Source organism: Halichoeres trimaculatus, unplaced genomic scaffold, assembly GCF_033239565.1.
Source record: "Halichoeres trimaculatus isolate MK-OKI-2021-1 unplaced genomic scaffold, fHalTri1.1 fHalTri1_scaffold_10, whole genome shotgun sequence".
In the NCBI taxonomy this organism is placed as follows: Eukaryota; Metazoa; Chordata; class Actinopteri; order Labriformes; family Labridae; genus Halichoeres; species Halichoeres trimaculatus.
In genome coordinates, this window is record NW_027437187.1 from 11,798,286 (window position 1) to 11,824,134 (window position 25,849).

General features: G+C 40.3%; 1 protein-coding gene across 2 annotated transcripts; it reads left to right on the forward strand.

The window, feature by feature from the left end:
* Positions 1-639: 639 nt before the first annotated feature.
* calb2a (calbindin 2a) lies at positions 640-21,909 on the forward strand. 2 transcript variants are annotated; one of them, XM_074678573.1, is made up of 11 exons: positions 640-848; positions 4,943-5,019; positions 5,104-5,193; positions 6,748-6,828; positions 9,234-9,290; positions 12,999-13,076; positions 15,557-15,612; positions 15,744-15,783; positions 15,961-16,014; positions 18,979-19,050; positions 21,134-21,909. In XM_074678573.1, the coding sequence occupies exons 1-11, from the start codon at positions 755-757 to the stop codon at positions 21,248-21,250; spliced, it is 816 nt and encodes a 271-aa protein (XP_074534674.1). In that variant the 5' UTR covers positions 640-754; the 3' UTR covers positions 21,251-21,909. The 2 variants fall into 2 exon arrangements, with proteins under 2 accessions (XP_074534674.1, XP_074534675.1); XM_074678574.1 differs by having other exon boundaries at positions 642-848; positions 4,943-5,016.
* Positions 21,910-25,849: the final 3,940 nt, after the last annotated feature.

Below are 25,849 nucleotides of genomic sequence, written 5' to 3' on the forward strand. Positions count from 1 at the left end.
TTTTTTTTCCAGAATTTACATTTATTATGTGGGCTAATCACTGCAGGCTTGAGGCAGTGTGGGAAATGTGATTAGTGTGTGAGTTCTAATTAAGTCTGTGAAGCCTCACACACTGGCAGACAGGCTGCGGGAGCTGCACGCTAAGATACACACACAGATGTAAGAGAAAGAACACACGTACACACAAACGCACACGTAGATGTGGGATTTACATGCATGCAGGTGCATGGGATAACACACACACACACACACACACACACACACACACACACACACACACACACACACACACAAAGGGGATCTTCTTTAATACATGAGAACTCACAAAAACAATATGCCCACTATCTGCATCTCTTTCAGCTCCCCTCGCACACATCCTACTGTACACACACACACACACACACACACACACACCCTCACACACACACACACAACAGTCTGTCCACTGCAGTGCTCAAGACGTCCTATCACACAACTATATCAAGCCGAAAAGCGCGCGCACTCACACACACACTCGCATGCACGCACACACTGTCACGCACGCGCTCAGTGAGACAGGGACGCTGACTCAGATGGAAGTTGTTGGTGACAGCGCGCCCCCAGCGGTGATGCGGCGAAGCTGCCGCTCCTGCGCCGGGGTTAAAAAGCGGCGGGCGGCGCACCGGGGCCACAGTGTGGGGTGTATTTGAAGAAGAGACACAGAAAAGTTAGAAGCGGATTTTTTTGATCTGCAGCAGCATCCGTCGAGAGCATCATGGCAAATAAATCACAGCAGCCTCCTCACCTGCACCTGGCCGAGGTCACCGCGTCCCAGTTCCTCGACATTTGGAAACATTTTGATGCAGACGGTAAGACACTTTTATCTTCCGTAAAGTTATTACGAAATTGATGAATGATGACTATGAGAGGTTCTCTGAGGGAGGGAGTAAAACCGAAATCAGACTCTACAAAAAAATAAAAAACAAAAATAAGAGAGAAAGAGAGAAATCCTCCGGGGCTTTTTTTTCCGGTCTGAAAAAAAATATCCAAGTGATGGAGATGGAGAGGAATAATGAAAAACACAGTTCTGATTGATTCATTTTGCTTTCAAATGAAATAAAAGCACTGTTTCAAGTCGTAATAAGTAACTCAACTAAGTTATCTGACAGATGAAGAAAGTATCAAGAAGACTTTTCATCCCTTCCGGTTTTTACTCGATAATAAATCATTTGTTCCCTGGCTTTAGAAAGTTGATCTATTCCCCGAATCCTTGATAGATGCTGACCACTCCCATCCCAGCATCACGTGGCTGGATTTTACCTGATTATAAATTAATCTTTATGATTCCAGATGTTATTTTTGATGCACCATCTGATCAGTTTTTGTTTAAAAAAAAAAAAAAAAAAAAAGCAAAATAAATGTAACAAAAGGAGTGTAGTGGTTCATAATCTATTGATCTTTCTATTTTTTTATTTATTCTCAACCCCTAAATGGTTTTGCAAGACTGATGAGCCGCATAGAAAGAATGAGTAGCTCGACTTCCAGTGGATGCAGTCTTTCCCTTCTGACATATGAGCACTTCAAACATCCTGCATGTTTCCTGAAGAACAATCTGGTGTTGTAATTTTACAGTCATGAAGGAAAAAGGATTCAAACACACGTCACGTGTGATTTTGCAATCAATTCATCTCTTAATGAATGGCTTCATGGGGATAAAGTCACCTGCAACCACCGGCTGTTTGAATGTTAGTTAAGTAATTGGCTCTAACTGATGTTCCTTGTATTGATTTCCATTTCCACTTAAAGACGATTTTTAAGCCCCATCAATAAGTGCCTGCTGTGAAGAGCGCCTTCTGTGCAGTGGATAAAGCCGGGTGTAAAGACAGATCGCTGGTGTATCAATGGACTTTCTGTCAACATGAAATTGTATTGTATGTTTTAATTTATTCAGAGAGCCCCTCCTCCCTGCACCACACACACACACACACACACACACACACACACACACACACACATGCTGAATTTCCTCCTGAAGCTCTCAGACCTAATTGGTGTCTTTCCTTCTGGCATGGATCTTCTGTTCCTCTTGCCAGTTTCTCTCACTCTGCATACACCCCTTTGTGTGCATGCATGTGTGTGTGTGTGTGTGTTGCAGCGACTGTGTGACTGACAGGGGTTAACAAATCCATGAGCCATGTCAGTGCTGTCGAAAAAGCCTCACAAGTCTAATTACGATGAAATTGTTCTTACTTTCATGTAACCTAAAGGTCTGCAGACTCCGCTGTGGATTAATGACATTCTGTGACCTGATAAAACGCTGATGAAACTGTTTTCAAAAGCTCTGGAGAGACTCAAAAAACCCACAGTGGTCAATCTTGAGAGGAGAGACATTTTCATTTTGTTTTAAACTGACTCAGACTGTGTAGTCTCCTGGCTGCTGGTGGTCATTTCAAACAGAAAGCTCTCACTCTTACATGTTCAATCAACTCTTTGGAGCACCTGCTGACAAGGCTGCGTGGTGCATCCACTTGTTATACACACAGGCTCCTGGGAATTCATTGTTAGGCGATTTGTTTTTTGACACCAGTGCACGTTGAAAGATGCTCCGCAGGGAAATCAAGGTGGCATGAAGAGTTGGGTGGGGTGGATTTGGAGTGGCTCTGCAGCTGAGCTCCTCCACCAGTCACTGTGCAGATGAAGGTGTCGTATCTGTTGGTGCTTCCTCTCTTTGGGCACAGTAGAAGTCATACCCTACAGGTGCTTCAGTTCTGCTGCAGAGGTCTTTTACATATTGTGATTTGCAATGAGCCACTTTGCAAATCAAATACAACCAATGTGCACCAACAGATGCACAGGCTGCATCACTTGATTCCTGCTCTCATTACTGAGAGTGTCTTCTGGCTGCGCAGAGAGAAAGGAGAGATAATTTGTTTGCTCAGATTGAGTAAACATCTCAGAGTTGCAGATAAAAATACTTGAGAGGGGAGATGCACCCAGAGATGATGAAACCACATATTCCCCTGTTGGCCCCGGATCAAGTCTCATCTGGATTGCACCCTCTCTCAGCTCCACCGCTCTGTGTCCCGCTCTCTCATCTTTCTCTGCTGTGTCTGTCAGGCCTTTTCAATGCTATCACTTCAAAGCTTAAAAAGGAAGCAACTGCAGCGTCTTTTGCTAATTATAGAGCTGTCAATTATTTTTATTAACCTGGATATGGAAATTCAGAGTTTGAAGCATTATCCACCCCCTGGATTAAACCAGCTGTGATCTCAACACAAAGTATTTGAATAGACAGGGCTGCACTCTCGTTTGAAAGGCAAATGCACTTTATATAGGATTTAAATATGCACTTGGGTGGCACAGCTGCCCGCTTGAGAGTTTTCTTGTGTTGGGGTTGAATTTTAAAACCAGAACTCGTAGAAGAGTGAAACATCTTACCCACATCTCCCGGGACTGTAATGACGCACTTTCCCAAAGAGTGTGTATTCAGGCCAAAAGTGGTTTTGAAAACCTTTTATCTTAATGCTTTTAGTGCATGTGCAGAAGTGCTAGTGAGTATGAAGTATGCAGACGAGGTCTCATTATGACTTATAAGGCAAGTGATTTGACATTTAGACTGAATGGTCTTGAGGTGAGGCATTGATTTTGTGAATCTGGGATTCTTTGTCATCTGCACACTGATACAGCTTCAGTTTACACCAAGATGGACAATCTAGACTGGATGTATGGATTAATTGATGCATGTATTGAGTGTATGAAATTGCCCATATCTAATCTATTCATAAGTCTCTTTTTGTTGTCGTTCCATGCCATCCTGCCCGTACTTCATCACATCTTCCTCTGTTTAATTACCAAGCAGACTATCCCTCTCCTGAGAGCTGAATGTCAATAAGACCCACCAGAGGCAGGCTCAATAGCAGCAAGTCATTTAACTGTCCGGCTCCTTGAAACAGCAGAGCTTATTCATGAGTTTTGATAACATCAGTGAGGAAGGCGTAAATGCCCACACACATGCTGAAGAATTTCCATGGGTAGAACAAAGAGACTGAGATTCTGGTTGGATAGGGAGAGGAGGATGGCAGAGAGAGAAAAGCGAGTTCGAGGTGGAGGAGAGGAAGTGGATGGCATAATAATCTTTGTTAGTGTTTAATGAGGCAGCTCTGTCTTCTAGGGTTTTATTGAAGTAGGTAGTTACATCGTTTGGAGCCATCTGTCCAGCCATTCAGCACGCTTGTTGATAGAATATTGGCACAGGTTCACACGGTACCCAGGTGAAGCGAGCATACATTTATCCTCAGAATAGGTTCTGTCAGGGCAACAAAACACCAGGCATACGGAAAAATAAGATGAGAAGAAAACAACCTCATTGTCCCTGAGCTAAATTTGTCCTCAAGGACTGAAGAAAAATGTGATGTACATGAAGTCATGATAGGCAGCAGCTGACAACAGGGAGGCTTCAGCTGTCAGAGTGATTGAAAGCATGCAGGGAAACAAGGTTAGGACTTTTTTTTAAGGAGATTGGTTCAATGCAAAATGTTGACCCTCATAAGTCTATCAAATCAAGGCAGAAACCGTCACACTACACTGTTACCCTATTGATTCTCCTTGTATACCACACTGCCTGCTGAAGACAGCATTGATTTCTCAGTGGAATAAAGAAGCTGCGTGTGGATCATCACCTTTCATATCCTAGAAAAGCAATTTTCCATAAATAGCTTCTCCGAGTGTACGGGCAGTCTTTTTGGAGTGATCAGTTTGCACGGTGTCAGTCAATAGCCTAAACTATTGAACCAGAGGGGAAGGAAGAGAGTTACTGGCAAAAGGCTCATGTTTAGATCAATACCAGGGCAAAAGGAGCTCTCTTTGGATCTGTTTGACCAAATGTGTCCCGGTTGTGTTTTTACATGTCAGCACTTCTCACGGCGTGTCATGCTAACTTGTCGTTGTTGTGTCTGTCTCTCAGGTAATGGCTACATTGAAGGGAAGGAGCTGGAGAACTTCTTCAGGGAGTTGGAGATGGCCCGAAGAGGAGCAGGGGTAGTGAGTTCAAGCACAAGAAGACTTACAGAAAAGAGACTGTAACTTCAGGTGTGTTTGATTTACATTTTTTGTAATGTTTCCTAGGACCCTTCAAACCCCACATTCAGAGAAAACATGAAGGAGTTCATGCAGAAGTTTGACAAGAACAAAGATGGACGAATTGAGATGTCAGAGGTAAGGAGCTTTTTTTTATGATCATAAAATTGTCTTTGACAAGAGTTCAACATTTTTAGAAGTTCAGTGTTTTGCTGTTTTTCTTTCTGAGTTAAAGGCATGAAGATTGGTATCACTCTGGGTGCTACTAGCCAACATCTTGCTAGCTTAGCTTCTCATCAGGAAAGAGAGAGAGATATAGCTAGCTAACACTTAATTTGTGTTATTTTTGGTAACAGGCTTATTCACCTTCCTGTTGAAAAAACAAACAAACAAAATTTTATTATTTTGAGCAAGAGCAGGCTTCCTTTTTTTTTTTTGCTTAGCATGAAAATAGAGGAAAGCTACCCACAGAAAAGCTAACCACAAAAGTGAAGATAGAATCTGTTTAGGACTAACTACTAGCCAACATCTTGCTAGCTTAGCTTTTCATCAGGAAAGAGAGAGAAATATAGCTAGCTAACGCTTAATTTGTGTTATTTTTGGTAACAGGCTTATTCACCTTCCTGTTGAAAAAAAATATATATATTATTTTGAGCAAGAGCAGGCTTCAATTTTTTTTTTTGCTTAGCATGAAAATAGAGGGAAGCTACCCACAGAAAAGCTAACCACAAAAGTGAAGATAGAATCTGTTTAGGACTAACTACTTGCCACTTTTACAGCACACCATGGTGTTTTGACGCGTTCATTTTCTGTATTTCAAAATATCTAAGACGTCCTCAGCTGCACTGTGAGCATTAGCCCATGAGTGAAGCTAAATTTGCCTTTTAACCCTTAGCATCCTACCCTTTTCTGAGCTAAACTGACCTTTGGGAGCGTTGTTTGCTCAGCAACACATACGAGTGTATTCAATCCTCTGTTACCAAAAGACAAATATGCACAGGCTAAATAGGCTCGTGAAAAAAAACTGGAAGGCAGGAGACCAAGCATGGCTGAATTTTACTACATTATTGTTATTCATCAGAGCTGTTTTACTCCAATCAGTCCCGTGACAGCAGTTGTTTTTCTGCTCTCAGCACACAAAGGGATTTCAGTGAAACGTGCCTTTGATCCAAAAATAACTACAGAAGAAAAGCTTTGAGTTCCCCTCTTCTGACAGGGTGAGAAAAAGTTGTAGAGAAAAAGAAGTTTGGATTATTTAAAGCACCAGAGGCATCCAGCAGAAGTGAGAGGCCTGGTCAATACTCCAATCGATGCATAAACACAGTCTTTATGAAAGTCTCCATAGAGTGTCAGTTCAGGATACTGACTTCCCCCGATTGAACCATTTCCAGAGTGTAATTTCAAAAAGAGAAAGAAAGAGAGATTCTGTAATATCAATAATTCCCTGCCAGGGTGGAAAAGCTGGAAAGAGAAAGTCCAATGCAGACAAAAGCTCTGCCTGAGCATAAAAAAAACAGCATTTGAAAAAAATATGTTTCTGACTTTAGCACAGGCTGGCCTCTGAGGTTATAGCTCTCTATTATTTATGTCAGTACAAAAAGCTCACTGGTCTCCACGTCTTCACTCCCATCATATCAGCGCCACCATCTTCTATACTCACCACTCCCATTTTCCTGTCATTTCTCTCTTTAGCTGGCCCAGATTCTCCCCACCGAAGAGAACTTCTTGCTCTGCTTCAGACAGTTTGTCAGCTCCAGTGCTGAGTTTATGGCGGTAAGAGTGTTTTTAAGTGTGTGTGTGAATGGGATGGTATACTCTTTAATGCAGAGAGTTGATTCCTCTTAGAAGAACTTTGACTTTTGATCAGTTCTTTGAGGAGGAGACAACAGATAAGTTTTCTGTTGCGCCTGAAGTTTTTTTTTACATGTATTATAGAAAGAGACACAGCCTCACCTCTTCATTTATCTGTTTGGGATGAAATTCAGCAGATGAATTACAAATCAAAAGACCTCACCTTGTCTTATACAACTGGCTGAGCAAAAGGGAAAGGACAGAGATGTGCAGGAGTGCTAACATGCACATTTCAGTGCAGATTAAACATTATGCAAATATTCATAGAGTCAAAACATACTAACGTCTGAAGGTAAATGAAATAATACTTTTCCGCAGTTTCCAAAGTTTGTGGTCTTAATTGAGCAGCAGTTTTGAAAGTTACTAAGCAGTACAAGACACATTTTCTTCAGGTGTACACCTAACACAATGAGACCAATAAGCATCAATCAGGGTTTTTAAATTCAGCCTGTAACTAAACAGTTCTGCCTTGTACTTCTGCCATCTGTTCATTTTGGCTCTAAAATGCAGAGGATATAATGATTAAGCAGTATGGCTTCAGTTATTTTGCAGCAATGAGAAAAAAAAAGTACAAAAAATACATCTTCACAAAGACGTCATTTCAATGCATAGAAGTTTTTTACGAAAAAAATAAATAAATCACCAAATGAGCTTCATAATACTAGGAAAAAGAGACATCAAAGTAATGTTTTGATCACACCCTTTTGAAGGCAAAATATGACGACTGCACATGCCTAATGTACTTTGGCTGTGCAGCCCTGACTATGAAGGCAGAATGACCCCTGGATGCTGAAGTGATGATTAAATATCGTAGAGAAACTTGGTCTTTCAGAGACCTGGGTAGCTCATAAATGCTGGAATACAGACTGTGTAAGATGAAACCTAGCTGCATCTGGTAATTTTAAGTTTTGATGTGATAGATTTTGTGCCAAAATTTCTTGTAAAATAAATAAATTTATACTAATAATAACAAACCATAAAAAAAAAAAATTATAATAATAATAATAATAATAATAATAATAATAATAATAATAATAATAATAATAATAATAATTATTATTATTATTATTATTATTATTATTATTATTATTATTATTATTAAGTTCCCTTCAAAATCCTGTCAAAAATTTTTAATCTTGGTTGCTTTCATTAAATTTGAATGACGTAATGACAGGGCTGTGACATTAGGAACAGCTTATTTTTCAATTTTAATGCAAAGACAATTTAAATCAGGTATATATTTCAAAACACTACACAGGAAATAAAAATGTCAGGTCTGACGAGAGCTAAGTTGAGCATTCACATAACATTTACAGAAGAAATTCAGGGCTGCTCTGAGTTATGAATAAATTATAAATGATTGTGGGAGTGACAAAAAGCCATAAGTGGTGTGAGATGTATGCTGAAAGGTACCAGGAATGGAAATCATCTCTACCACAAAATATCTTGAGCAGATGAGGAAATGGCAGATTTTATGTTGGATGTTCTGCAATGAGAGAATGGAGCCAATTAGAAACCAATTACATGCGGGGAAGAGTCTGTCCTTGTCTCTGGTGTCAGATTAAGAAGGAATAATGAAATGAGAGAAGAGGGTGACGGAGAAAGAAGGTGTGCAGAGAGAAGGATACAAAGGGCAAAGAGGGAGAGGAGGAACAGGGAGGACGTAAATGAAATGTCGATGAGAAGTTGAGAGCCGGAGTTTGAGAACATGAAGCTGAGAGGAGGAGGATTAATCAGTCTTTGTTGAAGGGAGCAGAGGAGGAGGAGGAGGAAGTGGGCGGGGAAGTTCTTTAAGGGTTAGAAAGAGGAAGCAGAACCTTCTATTTTCAGAGTCATATATAATGGATACCACCACTGTAGCTCCTCTCTGCAGAGCCCAGAGGAGAGGAGGAGGAGGAGGAGGAGGAGGAGGAACACAGAAAAGGAGAAGGGGGAAGACCATCCATCTTTGATAAGGAGTCCTTCTTTGGACAGGGACAGCTGCTAGATTAAAACATTCATTAAAATGACTTTCTCCCCCTTCCTTGTTTCCCCTCTCCGTCTCCCATCAGCCTCTGCTCTGTAAGCCAGTGGATGGGATTGTATTGAAAACTGTGTGATTACACACTGATGGTCCAGGCTTCTGTGGTCACCCCCTTCGGAACGATTTCTGCTCAGCACCAGAGAAAAATCAAAGTCTTGGCGCTGTTAAAGAGCGAGCTGGGGTTCGATCAGGGAGGATTTATGAAGGGGGAGAAATTTAAATCACTCTGAGGAACAGTGTCTTTGTGCTTTGTGCTAAAAACTGCTTTCAGCTCAATAACTCTTTTGTCCTGTTGATTTCTCAGGCATGGAGGCGGTATGACACAGACCGCAGCGGCTACATCGAAGCAAATGAGTTGAAGGTATGTTTAAAGAAATAACATTTAAACCATGAATCAAGAGAGCTACTGTCTGACGTTTATGATCACATTAATCACATTGGCGGCATAAAAAGCTTGAGCAAAACTCAAAAATGTATCCATTTCTTTCACCCATTTTCATACTTTGTCAAACTTACTTTTTGTTCTGTTTTTGTTCTTTTTCCCATCATTCATCAACACATGTACAGTCTCAGAGCACCAATCCTAAACCATAATGAACAGAAAGTAGGAACTAAACCAACACCCCTCTCTGTTCTTGTGATACCTCCTTTTTGTTTCACATTCATTCATACTCTGTATTATTTATGCTTTCTTTGTATTCCCTTCATGTATTTCTCAAAACTTTTATTTGTTTAACATATCAAAGGACACAAACAAACTGTCTAAAACCTGTATGCTTCTTGGGTTTCTCCTTGTACACCAATAAAAAGCAAGCAAAGCAAGAGATGAAACAATGCTCTACATTTTTTGTGTATCCACTTTATCATACTGTATCATCATGATACTGATGCTGAAGCTGTGTGTAGAGAGACACAACGTTTCAGGAAGGGTTCTTATAGTACAGACTGAATGAAGCAGACAGGATATCAGTGACGTCAGCCAGTCTCCAGGCTGGAAATGCTGACTGTCTAACTTTTGATCAGCCTAGAATCAGACAGAGGCAGCCCTGAAGCCTCTTTTCAAACAGCTACACTGCTCCCGCAATCTAAACCACCCCCCAAATCATGCTAAACTATTCAATTAGCCATAGTGTTAATATCCTCAGATAGATCAGTCATTAAAACATTCAGAAATCAGCTCTTTAGAGTGAAGCAGGTTTTGTACCAGGCTAGAAACATGTTAAGTATCAGAGCACTTTAATATAGATAATGATGGAACTTCCTGGCTTTTACAGCCAGCCTCAAGTGGACACTTTCAGAACTGCAGTTTTTTTAAACACTGGATTAGTTCAGTGGATGACTTCTTAAAACACACTTTGTTATTTACAGTGTTTTTGTGTGTGAAAGACTGAAAACACAGTTTGGGGAAATATCTGCTACAGGAATATCTGTATTTGACTGTAAAACAGTGGCTTGTTTTTAAGCTTGTGTTTCCAAACAGACGAAACAACTTTGAATAAAACAAGGCTAGTTTTCTATGCAGAGCAGTTCCTTCTGGCATGTTCTGCAAAATTAGCTCGCAAAGCTGCCATTAACACATATCATAAGTATGATGGTTCACACTAGACATGCACCAATCTATCTGTGCCAATGTCCTTAATTTTGGGTGATAGGTGATCGATCCATCCTTACATATAAAACTGATCTTAAATACCTCCAGGAAGGTCTGACAGTAAGCTATTGCTGCTTTTTGCTCTGAGACCTAAAACCCAGGACCCTTTATTGGTTGTTTAAGTTAAAACATGAAGATTTTAGTGTTTCACAGGTATTGTTCAATGATTTTCAATATAATAAGATTGGAAGATTGAAGGTATATGCTGTCAGTTATAGAATAATAAAAAGATAAAAATCAGTATCGGGCCAAATTAGTATTGGTCGATCAGGCTTTTTTAAAGATTGGTCATCGGCCAGAAAATTGTCATTGGTAGGGATGGGTACCTTTCAAAATTGAAACGATACGGTACAGATGCCCGGTACCTGGCAATCGGTACCTGGCAATCTGTACCGGTACTCAGCGGTACCAATTTTCGGTACTTTTTTGTGTTTCTGTGGTAATAAATACCAATTTGTTTAGTAATAAAATACATATTTTTGTTGACTACACATATTTATTCTTCATTAAATAACCTTGCAATGCTGTGTTCATGTCCAGCATGGAAACCTGGCTCACAGTCAAAAGTATGTATTTAGGTACCTAAACATAGTACCTTTTGATTTTACATGAACCGGTACCCAGTACTTTTGACGGAATTCGGTCGGTACCTATAAAAGTACCGAATTCGGTACCCATCCCCAGTCATCAGTGCACCCCTAGTTCAATCTCAAGCTCTTTCAGGCTACATGTCAGAGTGTCTTATGGCAAGGCACTAAAACATGAGTTACTCTTCAAAGGCACAGTCATTAGTGTGTGAGATGTGAATGTGTCATGTAGTGTGATGGGTCAGAGATGAGAAAAGGTCTGTACAAGTGCAGCCTTTAACATTTACTTTTCTCTAAGGACCCCAGGAGCATCTGTAAAAGGTGCAGTGTGTGAGAATTAGCTGCAGACCAGACTTTATAGAAATTAAGGCTTCATTATATCAGAGTTTCACCTGTATTTTTGTGAAATCCCAAAAACTCTTAAACTAGCAAGGAACTCTTTAGGGGGCTCAAAGTACCTCGCCTTTATCTGTCATCTCCTCCTCATGATTTAAGCTGCGGTAATAGCCTAATGAGGGGGTTAAGGTTTCTCCCGCCACTGCAGCTTCTTCTTCTTTGTTTTCCCTCAGTTTTATGACTGGTGTAGACTACCTTAAATAACCACTTCCTTTCTTTTTGCTTTGTTTCTACTGTAGCACAGGAGGGACAAACTATTTACGTTTTTATACTTAATCAGTGGCGAACAAAGCAAAATAGATGCTTTACAGGAAATGACCAAGGGTTGAGTGCTTTTCCAGGTGAGGATTCTGACGATAAAAGTAAGAATATTCTTTGCACAGATGTTATTCACTGCATAACGTATTACAGTTATGTCAGATCTTATAGAATAGTCCTCGGGGATGTGATCCACACAGGTGAGCTGAAGATTTATGGGGTCAGTGGTTGCGAGGCATGTTCTGATAAGGTTGCCTGAGTTGTTGTGGGATCACATATCTTGCAGTTGAGCAGGTTCGTGAGTTGCACAGCTGAGATCTATTGAGAGCATCAGAAAAATGCTGATAAGATGGGGCAGGCAGCAGACACACACGCCTCAGCTGGGGATTGGAGAGTATGTAAAATAAATCTTCTGTAGTTCAGTTCAGCTGATGTGGAAATAGATTCAGGGTGTTGGAGTCTGGGTAAACTTAGTTTCTTAAGACTTTTACTGAAATGAATTAGTAATTTAATAAACCTTTCTGCAGCACTAATGGCTGCACCAACATTTAACACAGCAGATTTCACCCATCAAACTAGACAGGCATCCATTACATAAACAGACACTCTCAGTGTTTTATGTTTCTAATACTTTTTCAGAACTGTGTATTAAAAGAGTTTAGTACCAGTTTTTCATCATCATGTCTTCCCTTCTTGTCTTTATTAACACTTTTTCAAAGCCGCTCTTTTTACATTGCTTCCTTCTTAATCTAAACGGTTTATTTACTCATTCATGACTGCATTTAACAAATACACAGTTCACTGAACAATATTTTGTATAGTTTACTCAGACTTCTAAAAACAGCAAGACCAAAGAAAGGATAAAACCTCTACCAAAGCTTATCTTTGGAAAACTTTACCGTGAAAACTTCTCACATGTTTGTGTACTGATTTTAATATTTATCACTGAGGAATTGTTTCTTCTCCATCTGATAACAGCTGATTCTGCCACACCTGGATTTTTTAACAAGGAAGATGTCTTTTTTTTTTTGTTTAAAATCCCTGAACATTACCACAACCACCCCTCAGCTACATCATATCTCCTCAACAAAAGCATCAAACTCTTTGACTCTCTGTGAGCTGTTCTGTCTTATTTCTGACCTTTTTGTATTATTTCCTCCTGTGTCTCCGTCCTCAGGGCTTTCTGTCAGACCTGCTCCAGAAGGCCAACAGACACTACGATGACCAGAAGCTTCAGGAGTACACACAGACTATTGTGAGACTCATACACACACACAAACAACTGCTCGGCAAATAAGAATATTATCCTGCTTTGTTAAGACACACCATATGGGCAGTAGATGCAGGACTAGTCTTAATTAGTTTTTCTGTTTTAAGCTATTTTTTACAGCTTATATACCTCAGTTCAGAGTGTTGGACACGGTGGATGGAGCAGGAAACAGAGTGAGGGTTGGGAGTGGCATGCTCACACTCAAAGGCTAAGCGCTACTTCATACCCCCAACTGAGTTTTAAGGTTTTACATCAAAAATCTACAAAACGAATGAGGACGCAAAAGAGACTCTGTTTTGGGGTTAACTCTACTCTTTGAATGACTAAAATGGTAATAAATTCCAGTATCTCCTACAGAATTATGCATTCACTGGCAGCCATGTTGTCCATGTCCTGCAGGTTGTCTGTTTACAACCCAGATGTGTTGACTCAAACATCTGCTTGTGCCTGGAGGGCTGACCTGGCCTTAATTTCTTAAGCGTGTCTTTGATGCGCTCACACTTTGCCCCTTTTGTTACCCCGTACTTTATAACACATCAGCGCACACATGGTTACACCACATGTGTATCAGTGTATCATTCCTTTATTCCATATCTGTTTTATAATCCAAAATCAGAAAACGGCTAAACGACTTATTTTGCCTTTCTCAAATCAAAAATCAGAAAACAAATAACGGCCCATTTTTCTCTGTTTTGATTTTGTTTTTAAATTAAATATAGAGTATGAGAGAATGGAATTATCATGGGATTTTTGTATAGAGCATAGACTGTAAAAAAAACGGACGTCCGCTTGCTCGGCTCGAAGTGAGGTCTCCACAAAAACTGCTCCCCCTGGTGGCTGGCTGCAGTATAGGTTAAAAAATCCGTCTCTCCAGTCATTCAAGATGGGCTGTGGTCAAACTTTAAAAAAGTAATACTCCTCGTAGAAATGTTTCTCACGTCCAGTTGGTGAGGTGATTTGAAGATATCATTTGGCTGTCTTGTATTCAAGTCCTCTTTTTTCTGAAAAGTTTCATTTTCATTAGTCATACATGGTTAAAAACGAGGTTTTACATTACGTTTAACGATGATTGACAGCTGCCGTTCTATAACTCTCTTTCAGGGATTGTAAAATATGTCGGGAGGTAGAGTGAAGAAGTAATTAGACTCTCAAAAGAAAAAAAAAAATGTATATATATATTTGTCACCCAGCTCCACTCAGGTTCTCCTAGAATCCGTCATCGTCTCTACTGCACAGACTCTGGCCGCAATTGCTGCCTGTGACGAGGGTATTTTGGCTTCAAAACCATGCAATGATAAATGGCAGAGCCACACTGCCCACTCTATATACAGTGTATGGTTCAAAGAGATAGAGAAGGGGATATACAGTGAGTGACATATAAATAGACCACTATAGCCGCACTAGAACAATACGCAGATGTTACTCAGCAGTTGTTCAAAGCTGGTGAGACCCACACAGACATTTCAGAGACGTTGCAGGACATGGTTGTCCAGAGATGCTCTGCAATGAGTGTCAGACGTTTCTGCATCCAACACAACCTCAGGTGGAAACATCATGTTACTGATGCCCCCTAAGTGTGACACGCTCCCCCTCCAGGGTCACAACACAACGAAAATGATACAAACCAAAAGCGAATAGAACAAAAATCCCATAATAATTCCATTCTCTCATATTCCATTTTTAATTTCAAAACAAAATCAAAAACAGCAAAAAATGAGCTGATTTTTGATTTGAAAACGAGAAATGAAATAACAAGTTGTTATCAGTTTTCCAATTTTGGATTCTAAAACGGATATTTAATGAACGAATGGTACACTGATACATGTGCTATCCAGCAAGCGACAGGATATTTGAGCTGCTGCTTGAAAGCGTTGGCCTGCATGTTGGTCGATATTAAAGAGATTCAACATTGAAATAGTTGTTAAACATGTTTTCTATAACACTGAGGGATTAAAGTAATGATATATTATAGGCATCATCTGTTGTTAGCATCTGTGAATAGCACATAATCTGTCACTGAATTCACACTACTATTAGCCCAGCCTTAATGATAATCAGTGCAACATTATGCTCCATTGAACTCAGTGGATTATATTTGATTATATTTGCAATGACATTATGAGAAATAAGAAAAGCAGAGAGAGAGACGTCCTAATGAGAATGTTTTGTGTGCTTCTCTGCAGTCAGAAAGAAGCTTTAGAGATTTTAGTCTGCGAGGATTCAACACGAACAAAACTGTCTGAAAAAGTTTTGTGGACCGGTCTTCTCTTCAACATCTAAAGCTATATAAAAAAAAAAATGTAGTGATGCTGGAAACTTTGTGGCCAGCTATTCTATTTCCCAGTCATGAAATTCATGGTACTGCATCTGCCTTTATCTCTACAGCGTACATCTATAAAAAGCTTTCCTTTCACTTCTTCTCCTCCTCTGTCCCTCCCTATCTCTGCTCTGCTTCTACTTTGTAGCTTAGGATGTTTGATCTGAATGGAGATGGGAAGCTGGGTCTGTCAGAGATGGCAAGGTAATGTGCAATTTTACTTGCCTCTGTTCATAATATAAATGTTGGAGCACATTGCCCGCTGATGTTCTTTCAATGGATTTGAATAATTTAACACCTATTGTGTCCGCTAATGAAGTCCTTCTCCGCCACAGGCTTCTTCCTGTGCAGGAGAATTTCTTACTCAAGTTCCAGGTAGGGACCAAACAGGGTGCATAAAGGACGGGTACAAAGCTAAATATCTGAAATCAGAGGGAGGTGTAGCCGCTGTTTTGAATGCTGAATAAACTAAACTTTTCTGATTGAGTTTTGTGAGTCTGCAGTGTAAAGCTCTGCAGCCTGCTGATTGAAGCCACTCCTTTGTTTCTACAGGGCGTCAAGTTGGACGCTGAGCAGTTCAATGCCATCTTCACATACTATGACAAGGTAAGGGACGTTTGGGTCGAGTTGGACATGAATAATGTCTTTTTGTTCTTTCCAAACACTCATTGATCTGTGGCCTAACTTCAGGGCGAGCTTCTCATCTCAAGCTTTCATTAAAAGTTGTTCGACAAAGTTCTCCTGTTGAAAGCTACAAAAGTAAAATGCTGTGGGGTAAATGTCATTAAGGGTAATGACTCTATTATTTTCATCTCAGGTATAATATAACAGCTTTATTATAACCACAGTAGAGATCAGCGTAATTTGGCTCAGGGACCTTAAAAGAGACTAACTAAGAAGACGTAGACCTGCCTACGTCTGTGTGTGTGCAGAAGCTTCCTGTATCCTCAAAGCTAATATGCTAATACGCTGAAACGACTCAGGGAAAGAAAGTGTGGTGTGTACAGAGGCTATGAAATGAAAAATACATCAGGACAAAGCTTTGAAAATTGGGCTAGACTCTTTGTAAACTGTCTGGATGATTCAGCAGTGTTTGTTCTGGAGTCTCCCCTTCCTTCAAATCATGAATACACAAATTTCTTGTTTTGTTTTCTGGGGCACTCCCAAACTACCTAGGGAAATGAGCGAGGCTTGGCACACCTGTCCCTTTGTAAACAGCACAGTATGGCTGAGCAATGGTTCAGTTAATGGCCATATTTTCCACATTAGGAGCAGACTGGGAGGAAAGAGGAGCAGAGTTGTCCTCTGATCACCTGCTGCCTTCCTTTTCTCCTCTTAATGATATCTTTGTCAGGCAGATATAAGAAGCCTGACTCAATATTTGATGGAAATAAATGACTGAGCCTGGCACGGCACCAGGGCTCGTGTGAGCTCAGCTCTTAGCTCAGTTCTAATTTGCTCAATGTTCTGTAATATTTATACAGTCGTACAAACATTTGTATTGAAATTCTCATCTTCTGCTCTCTCTGACTGCTTTTACAAGTCACGCTTGAGTAGGAAACATCTTTCCACAGAATTTTTAAAGTCTAAGCTGAAGATAGTTAAGAGTGGTGACCATTTAGAGAAAACTGCAGTTCATTTAGCTCTGCGTCATGGCGTGGAGGTTTATTTGACTCACTTTGGAGTAAACAAGGTTTAATGTTTAATCAAAAATTAGCCTCCTCTCATTTGAACGCAACACCACCGTTTATGGGTGTAATAGTGTCATAATTCTGTCAGGAGCCCAGCCTCAGCAGCTGAAACACAAGAAGCTGTGGCCAGTCAGCTGAACACAGACATGACTCCCAGAGCCAAAGCTCCAATCTGTGCAAGATCTCAAAGATGTCCACATGAAGCTAGAGTGCCTACTCTTCCTTCCTTTTTAAAGCTTCTCTCCTCCTTTAAGTAAAAACAAACCAATTTCCTTCTTGGTTCCCAGCACTCTGGATGCTTGGGTCTGACAGCAAACAGCATCTCCTAAGTATCAAAACAGGACTGGCAAGCCTCAGCTGTGAAGTCATCTTGAGACTGAGCCTTGATGAACAGATCAGGGTTTTGTGCCATTAGCTGAGGGAAAACTTTCAAAAGTTTAGAGTCTTTTTTGGCCCCGGACTCTAAACACGACTGTGCGACTTTTCTCATTAATTAGCAAAGTGGCTCCATATTGACTTCACAGCCACCTCCTTTATGGAATTGTGAATGGGAGATCTTTTTTAGACCATCAGTCATGAATGGCCATTTGGCTGGTACATTCATGACAGCTGCCATTAATTATTGAATGAAGTTGAGCAGCCAAGCAGAACTAAACTCTGAAAGCTTAATCTAAACATAGCTGCGGCACTGTTCGGAAAGAATGCAGGACTTTAGTACAGGCACTATTTCAGAACAATCCCGGTGAGCTACAGTTTAAAGGTCCCATATTCTGCTCCTTTTCGGCAGTTTAATGTGGATCATTGATGTCTTCATTAAATGGTAGTCACATGTTTGGTCCAAAAAGCCAATAAATCAAGCACAGCAGCATTGTTTCCAGGCTCTCATAGCCCCTCTGTTCAGAACGCTCTGATTCAGTGGGCGTGACCTTCATATGTAAATGAGCCACAGCTGATACCGCCCCGCTCTTCAGCGTCACTGAGAGCGGCACTTCAAGCTCCAAGTGCACAATGTTTAGAAAACAGTGAAGCTCGTTTACCATAACATTACAGGCTAAAACAACAGGCTAACTGCAGCTAAAGTTAGCATCCTGAAGCTAACACAGAGACAGGGGGGACACTGGGGAAAAGCTCTTCCATCTGCTCCACAACACACAGCATCTAAAATACTCACATTTCCAGGGTCCGAGGTTTGTTGGTGGATGGTTGGTAATGCGCCTGGATTCAGGACCAGTCTATTCACTAGCTCTCTGTTGTACTGTCCAGAGTTGGAAAAGCAGTCGGCAGTGAAGTGACTAGCACACACATGCACAGTTTTACTGAGAGTAGCTGGCACATTTCCTCGATAAATGAACTCTAGCCACTTAGTCTTGTCTTCTTTCAAGATGGGAAGCTTGTGCATGGAACTATGTGGCTGTTTACAGCCAAAAACAAAACAGTGATGGCTCTCTAACTTTGGCATTCTCCTCCCGCTGCTGAAGAGATTTCTCTCCAGCAGCGAGGAGGGGAGTGGGCGGGGAGGGGGTTCAGGGTATCTGCTCTGGTGGACCAATCAGGTCGGACTTGCTCCTGATTGGTCACTGTCGTCGGCAAATCCCCAAAATCCAAACAGCTCGTTTTAGGTCAGGATTTTACACTCACAAGCATTACTAAGTGCAGGTTTTTTAATTAAATATCACATTTTGTGAGCTGGGAGGAAAGCCGAAGACCCACAAATTTCACTAAAAGACTTAATAAAGTGATTTTTGCATAATATGGGACCTTTAAACGACTGCAGATTAGTTAGTTGAAGAATTTTCCTTGCTTTGTCTTCACTTTAGACCTGTGTTAATGTGTGGACATGTAAATAACATCAGTGTCTGTTTGTGTGAACTTCTTCTAGGATGGTAATGGTTACATCGATGAGCAGGAGTTGGACGCACTGCTACGAGACCTCTACCAGAAAAACAAGATGGTGAGAAAGCAGTGGCCTAGAAAAGTGTTGTTTTATAAATATTTATTTACACTCATCAGATCTTAAAAGAAAAACAGAAGAGAAACAGAACTTCTTTGAAAGAGTCTAATGTAATTTGTCACAGTCATATTGCTTATGGCTTTTCAAAATAAGAGCACAGTTGAGCTAAAAATGTGTTGGTGAGTCTTTGAGTGACAGCAATCTTGTTTGTTGGCCAAACTCAAGTGTGTTAAATAAAAAACAGAATGCAGCATAATTCTAAATCGTATCATTTAAAGTCTTAGCTCCATAATTTACACCCTTGCTCATTTTAACTTTTCAGACCCTTTGGTAATGCTTGGGTCAATGACCCTGGACAATTTTTTGGCTTTTAAAAGTACAGCAGAATATGAACAATAACAATGACATACATTGTCTATGTCTCAATTGAACCAATAAAGATAATATTTGTGATTGATTTTTATAGCTTACAGTGAAATTCTCTTTCCTTTTAGTTATATTTTTTTAACAAAACATACCATGCTAAACACTTTGTTGGTGTGAATCAAGGGATAACAGAAATGAGCACTGGTTCAATAGATGCTCATTAATTCAAACTGACAAATGTCAAATCCAGTAACAGAAGCACAGAAGCTTAAGATTATTCCAGCCCCTGTCTGTAAAGTACATTTATTCTGGCCTTTCTTGACAAATATATTTGCTGTGGGACTTCACACATTCTCATCTTCAAATTCAGTCTTATGGTCAGAATTTATTTACACTGCATCATCATTTTCTGAGAAATAATCTTCCTTTCGTTTCCTACATCACAACCTCAACGGCCCCCTAACGGTGTACTTGTCAAGACTTATTGATCCCCCTGGCCCTTCCCTCTGGGTTCAGGAGCAGTATGTGGATGTCTTTAATGTTTTGGTGCTGGTTGTTACAGTTTTCATGAGTGTGTTTGTGTGTAAGTGAGTGAGTCTTTGTCTATGCTGGCATGCTCACTGTACCACTGTGTACAGGTCAAATTAACCTGAGAGTCAAACATGGGCTAGGGTCACATTTAGATTGTTAAATAATAACAAAATACTACAATGTCGGTCTATTTATATTAACTACATCATTGATGTGACTTCAAAAACATTCATAGATTTAAAAAAAAAACTTAAAATCTGCTACTTATGTAAATGTAGCAGATATTTTTTTCAACTCCTATTTTGAAATTATTTATTCAAGGTTTATTAATTGGGGAAAACACAAAGACAAATCAGCCATCCAGCACAAATAACACAGTGTTTATAGCAGATGATAAATTACAACACCCATACCAAGAAGGGTGTTTGAGTGAAGATGAAAAGGGTAAGTCACCAAATTAAAAGAATGAAAAGGTTTGATAGATAAAGAAAGATTCAAAGAAACATACACCAGGTAGTGAAAAATGTAACAGAAGATCCAACATGAGCGCAGATTTGTTTTTCAGTTAACCAAGATTTGGTGTCTCTTTTAAATGTGATGAAGTTTTTAATCATTTCTAGATTTTCAAGCAGAGAGTTACAGGATTTAACCCCTTTCAGAAGAAATCAAAAGATGTTCTGTTGATTGAAACTGTACAATCAACTGATGAAGCTCTGGCACAACTCTGAAGTCTCTTAATGGACTCTGGAAAGATAGCAGCACAAACCAGAAAGCTGAAGAGAAGGTTTGAAGGGTAGTTAGGACAGCTGGCTGAGAGTCCATCATATGTATGCTATAGGCGAAGTAAGAGTTAGCTGCTCATCAAGAGACGCCTTTTATGTCAGTGTAAATCCATGGCTAACATTTGTGTTGAGTGGGAACAAGGATTGAGCTTAAACTCATCAAGGACTAAATAATGTGAAGACTTCTCTATAAATAGAGCTAAATCCCAGCTCAAAACTTAGACCATGTCCCCCAGGACTTTCTAACAAAACGCTTACCACTGAGGTTATAGAACATCCATATCCTACAGAGAAAAGAGTTTAGTGAAAAAACTCTGACTGTCAAGGACGATACTTATTGAATTATTCATCCTCACTTTCTCTGACCTTACCCCCTTCTGTCTGTCTGTCCGTCTTTGTGTCAGGATGTGGACGCAAAGAACCTGAGAGGCTACAAGCAGAGCATCATGAGCCTGTCTGACGGGGGCAAGCTGTACCGTGGCGAGCTGGAAATTGTCCTCTGCAGGGATCCAATTGTGTGACTCTTCCTCTTGTTGTGTATCATACTTTTCTCTGCCTGCCCTGCTTTGCTCTCCTGAGACCACTCCCACTTCCAGCTGCCTGGCAACATATACCAGGTGCATGAGCCAGACACCCCCTGCCCCCTGTCATCCCCCTGACCCTTGATAAAGTTACAACTCCAGAATGAATGAAAAGTGCACTGTCAGCACGCAACAGCTCCTCGTCCTTAAGCCCTTGTTTTCTGCAGATGGACCCCTGATCCCTTAACATGACCTATTTGAATCCTCTGGCTTTCCATCTCTGTGGCATTACCCATGTCTTTAACCATTTCAGACCTCATCCCTGTCCATGCCGCCCATGCTGTGCCTGACTTGTATATCCTGTAAAGCCCAAACCCATTACTCCACAGAAATGACCTTTTTACCTGTTGACGACCCCCGAAACTCTCCCCAGCTTCATTGACCCCCTCATTTCCTTGCTCTTTCAACTTGGCATTAGATACAACATGTAGTCAAAGGAAACTGCAGACAACTGTGTTTGAATTGATCTTATTTATGTCTGTGATGGAACTGTTACAGATTTTTCCACCTCTATTTGAGCTAAACCTCTTCTGTTACATTTCCATAATACAGTTTTCATTTTTAATTTATTCTTTGGGCTGATACTGTCAATTGAAAATATTAATAAAATGTCTTAAGATAAAACTGTTTTAATATTGTGATTTTTTTTTATATTTTGTAAACACGGTAATGGTGATGACTTTAGAAGAACTACCTGCATGACTTACAGTCCCAGCAGAGCTGCGTTATACTCTTGAACTTTCATTTCTTGATTACTTTTTCTTGTGCTGACCTTCTGCATACTGACTTCTTCATTTTATCATGTCTCCCAGCTTTAAACTGCTCTCACCTTCAAAGCATAAAAAGGATTAACGATTGGTGCAATCACAACAAGAGCAGGATGATGCAGGCTTTAAAGCTACAGTAAAGTGAAGAAAAACACTTAAACAGGACTCTGTTGTTGATGTTGGGCGTCTGTGTTAACCAACTTAACGGCAGCAGCCGTAACTTTTGAGACTTTGCCTCCACATAAATTGCTTCGTGTGCATTTGAATCAAGAAGCTGATAAAAATAATGGCCATTTCCCTGTTGCGAGGAGTTAGACAGCTTTATTTGCTGCATGATGTCTTTCTCCCAGTTGTATAATGAAAATGACTGAAGGAACAAGTGGAGTGATAATGCTGAGTCGGCACTGCGAGGCACAGCCTGCGTCTCCCCTCTTGTGAATGAATTGCACTTCAGCGTCCTCCTCTTGAGGTTCAGGAGCAATCCTTGAACTGCAGCGTTAAATGAAAATGCTGATGACATTCCAGTTAACATAAATTCAAACTCCATTTCTAATGGATTCCCCTTTCATCTCTCGTCATTCTGAGGAGCTCCAGTCTCATAAGGTCAAACCTTAGGCCTGAATATGTAACACTGTTTAAAAAGGAAACTACACAAAGTTGTGAAAACACAAAAAGGGCAATTTCAAAAGTCAATCATACAAACCTGACGTCACCCTCGCCACCACAGTGCATCTCTGGGGATGTAAATGTTAATAGAAACACAAAGTCGCCGCCTGATAAATGAAACCTGCAACAAAAACAACAGCGCTCCCCCTGAACAATTATTTAAACTGACAACAGCAACGACTGAGCTCAAATTCCAGCTGTATAGGAAGTTTCATCTTTTTCCAGCTCAATCCAGGGTGCAGGGTTTCTTTTCTCCTGAGCTCAGATGTTACTCCTGAGATAGTAGGACAGAACATGATATTTTGAGTAAAATCCTATAATTGATTTGACATGCTTTTAAAGCCACCTGAATAATACAGCAGGCACACAGGCTCCCAGCACACTGTGGAGCTGGTGCAAGCCCACATCAATTAATCAGAAGCATTTAAATCTTTATACCAAGTACAGCAGCACTCTGCTTATCAGTGACTTTTCAATAAAGATGGCTAATGAAAAATCTGATCTATCAATAAATTTTTTTCTGGGGAAACTGCTTTTGTGTTCTAAAGTTAGTGATTATTCATGTCAGAGTAAAATAATATTGCAGGAAGAAAATGTTTATAGAATAGAAGAGAAGGTGTACAGATTAGTCAGTGATCTTCACAAATCTTTGGAATACAGATCTTCTTTTTAATACTACTTTATTGTTTAAAGAGGGGGTGTTGTGCTTATTGAACATGGATATAAAGTAAAACAAAATGCTGGATGTTCATATTAAATACATGCAGATTTTCTAACTGTCACATATACGCATGTTGTAAAAATCCCCAAATCTGTCTGTAAACTGATTAAAACGGCCTAAAAAGCTCAAGATCTTCACAAGATTTGATGAAATGATGAGGTCATCTCTCAAGGACCTTCTAATTACTTCATGACACATCAAAGGGAACGGCCTCAAACACCAAGGTCCGCCCATGGCTCCGCCCTGACAGGGCTCCAGAGGGCTGGCCAATTAGAGTGAAGGGGGTTTGTGGAACAGGGAGCCTTAAAGAGACAGCAGCTAAAACAAAGAGTCTCAGACAGAGGCTGAAATAAAGATTTTCAAAAACACCAGGGTGTGAAAAATAGGGATTTTTTTTTTTATGTGTAGACCATGTAAAGCTACTAAGGGAGCACCAGGGGGGCAAAATAAAACCCAAAAGAGCACAGTATCCCCTCCTTAAGACAACTTTTTGTTGGATGTAGGGTGATGGGATGCTACTATATACTATATTACTGTGTAAAATGATTGACTCTAACATAACAATGTCAAACTTCCATATATATCCCTAGATTACTTTAGATCGCTTAAAGAAGGTGACCAGACAGATGTACATGGTTGATCTCTGTTAACCTTATAAAGAGGTGAAGTATCCCTAAGTCAGCATAAACCTAAATTTAAGTTTCAGTAATTTTGCTCTCCTTTACTAAAGCTGTCCTGTTCTGGAAAGTTCCTCCATCTTGAAAAATAGCTACAATAGATAAATCAGCTATTTCTCTGATCCTGCTCTGGTATTAGCCATTTGATCAAAATCAAATTCTCTGGGAATATTGATCCATTCAGACGTGAATTTATCTCTCACTTCCAAACTTTACCAGCAAAACTGGAAAGACGGACGCTTCCAGGCAAGCGCTCAACACCAAACTAGCTTTATGCAGGAAATCCAACTGTAACACAGACACTAAACTTCAGTCTGAAGAAATGACCTGTCTTGTTGCCAGAAATGACAGTTCACTATGAAGGTCATCAATATGAGAGTGATACTATTTTAGAAACTATTCTCCTCAAAGCGCCTTTAACCATTTAACTGTAGCAAAAAAATGTGTCAGTCGTCCTCGTGGTGGCAGAAAATGTCAGTTACGCAAAAATATATATCATGTCCTTCCTAACACTGTCATCTATTGGATCATGTGAACCACGTGTGGGAAGACTGAGATAATTCACTGAGTAACATTACTTCTCTAAAAAAGCAGTTACAATAGAATTATTGAGGCTTAAAATAAATGTAGGTCTTGAAGGAACTCTTGAGCTAATTGTCAGTGATGAGCCCAGAGTCATGGGGCCACCATCACACACTCTCCCATAGGCAACAAAGTCAAGGGTGGCAGGCCCCCTGACCTGAGTCACTCTGTCTCTTTTCCAGATCAACTGCAACCTCAAGTCCTCTTTAGCAGCTTTCAGAAAGTTACTGGTCTGCACTTAAAGGGGGAGTGAGGAGTTTGAAAGTGATCTTGAAAAGTCTCCCCTCTAGATAGATGCCTGATAGTACTTCACACTTTAAAGTGAGATTATCAGTGCTAATATTGTTGGTTGCAAGTTATGTTAAATTGCTACTTCTTAGCTTCCTGATCAGGTCGACCAGGACCAGATTTATTTACGGCACATAGATGTCTATGACAACACCACGCCAGCTGATAAAGATCAGTAGTGAGAAAAAACAAGTTCTACGACTAATTCTGTAGTGATGGTGGACACAGGAGCCTAGCTGTCAGACAGAAAAAGGACAGAGGAGCAGAAAAAAGCTACACAGGAGAGTGATACAGCCTGAGCTAAAGGCTAATTAGCCTTTAGCTCGGGCTGTATCAGTCTTTGGCACAGGGCCTAAACTGTTTGTGGTAATGTTCATGCCAACCCACAGTCAGCAGTTATTCTGCAGTGGTCTGTTCAAACTTGAGAGTCTATCAATAAAATGAAGAGTGAGGTTACGTTAGCTCTGCTTGGTAGTTGACTGGCAGGACATAGCTAACCAGGATTCGCTAACGTTACATGTTACAGACATGTCTTAGAGCACCAGGCTGCCAGCTGTGCTAAATATTAACAGTACTAAACTACTTACAAACTGACAGTGTTTACTTGTTGTCACGTTAGTCTGCAGATATGACAGAGCACCGGGCTGCTGATGTTGCTATACATAGCCAGCTGCTACAACATTGCTTGATGTCACTTTTCTAACCGTAGCACTTCATAACTGTACTGATTAGTCCCTTACCTCTGTGTGTTGTATCCTGTAAAAAGTTGTCTTGAACAAAGAAAATTTGTTTTGATCCGATCTCCATTTAATGCTAAAACACACGCCTCACTTTAAGT

Coding starts and splice junctions, on each gene's coding strand:
- calb2a (XM_074678573.1), top strand. CDS start 755: ATGGCAAATAAATCACAGCAGCCTCCTCACCTGCACCTGGCCGAGGTC. Junction 5,020..5,103: donor CCCGAAGAGGAGCAGGGGTA/GTGAGTTCAAGC, acceptor AATGTTTCCTAG/GACCCTTCAAACCCCACATT. Junction 9,291..12,998: donor TCGAAGCAAATGAGTTGAAG/GTATGTTTAAAG, acceptor CTCCGTCCTCAG/GGCTTTCTGTCAGACCTGCT.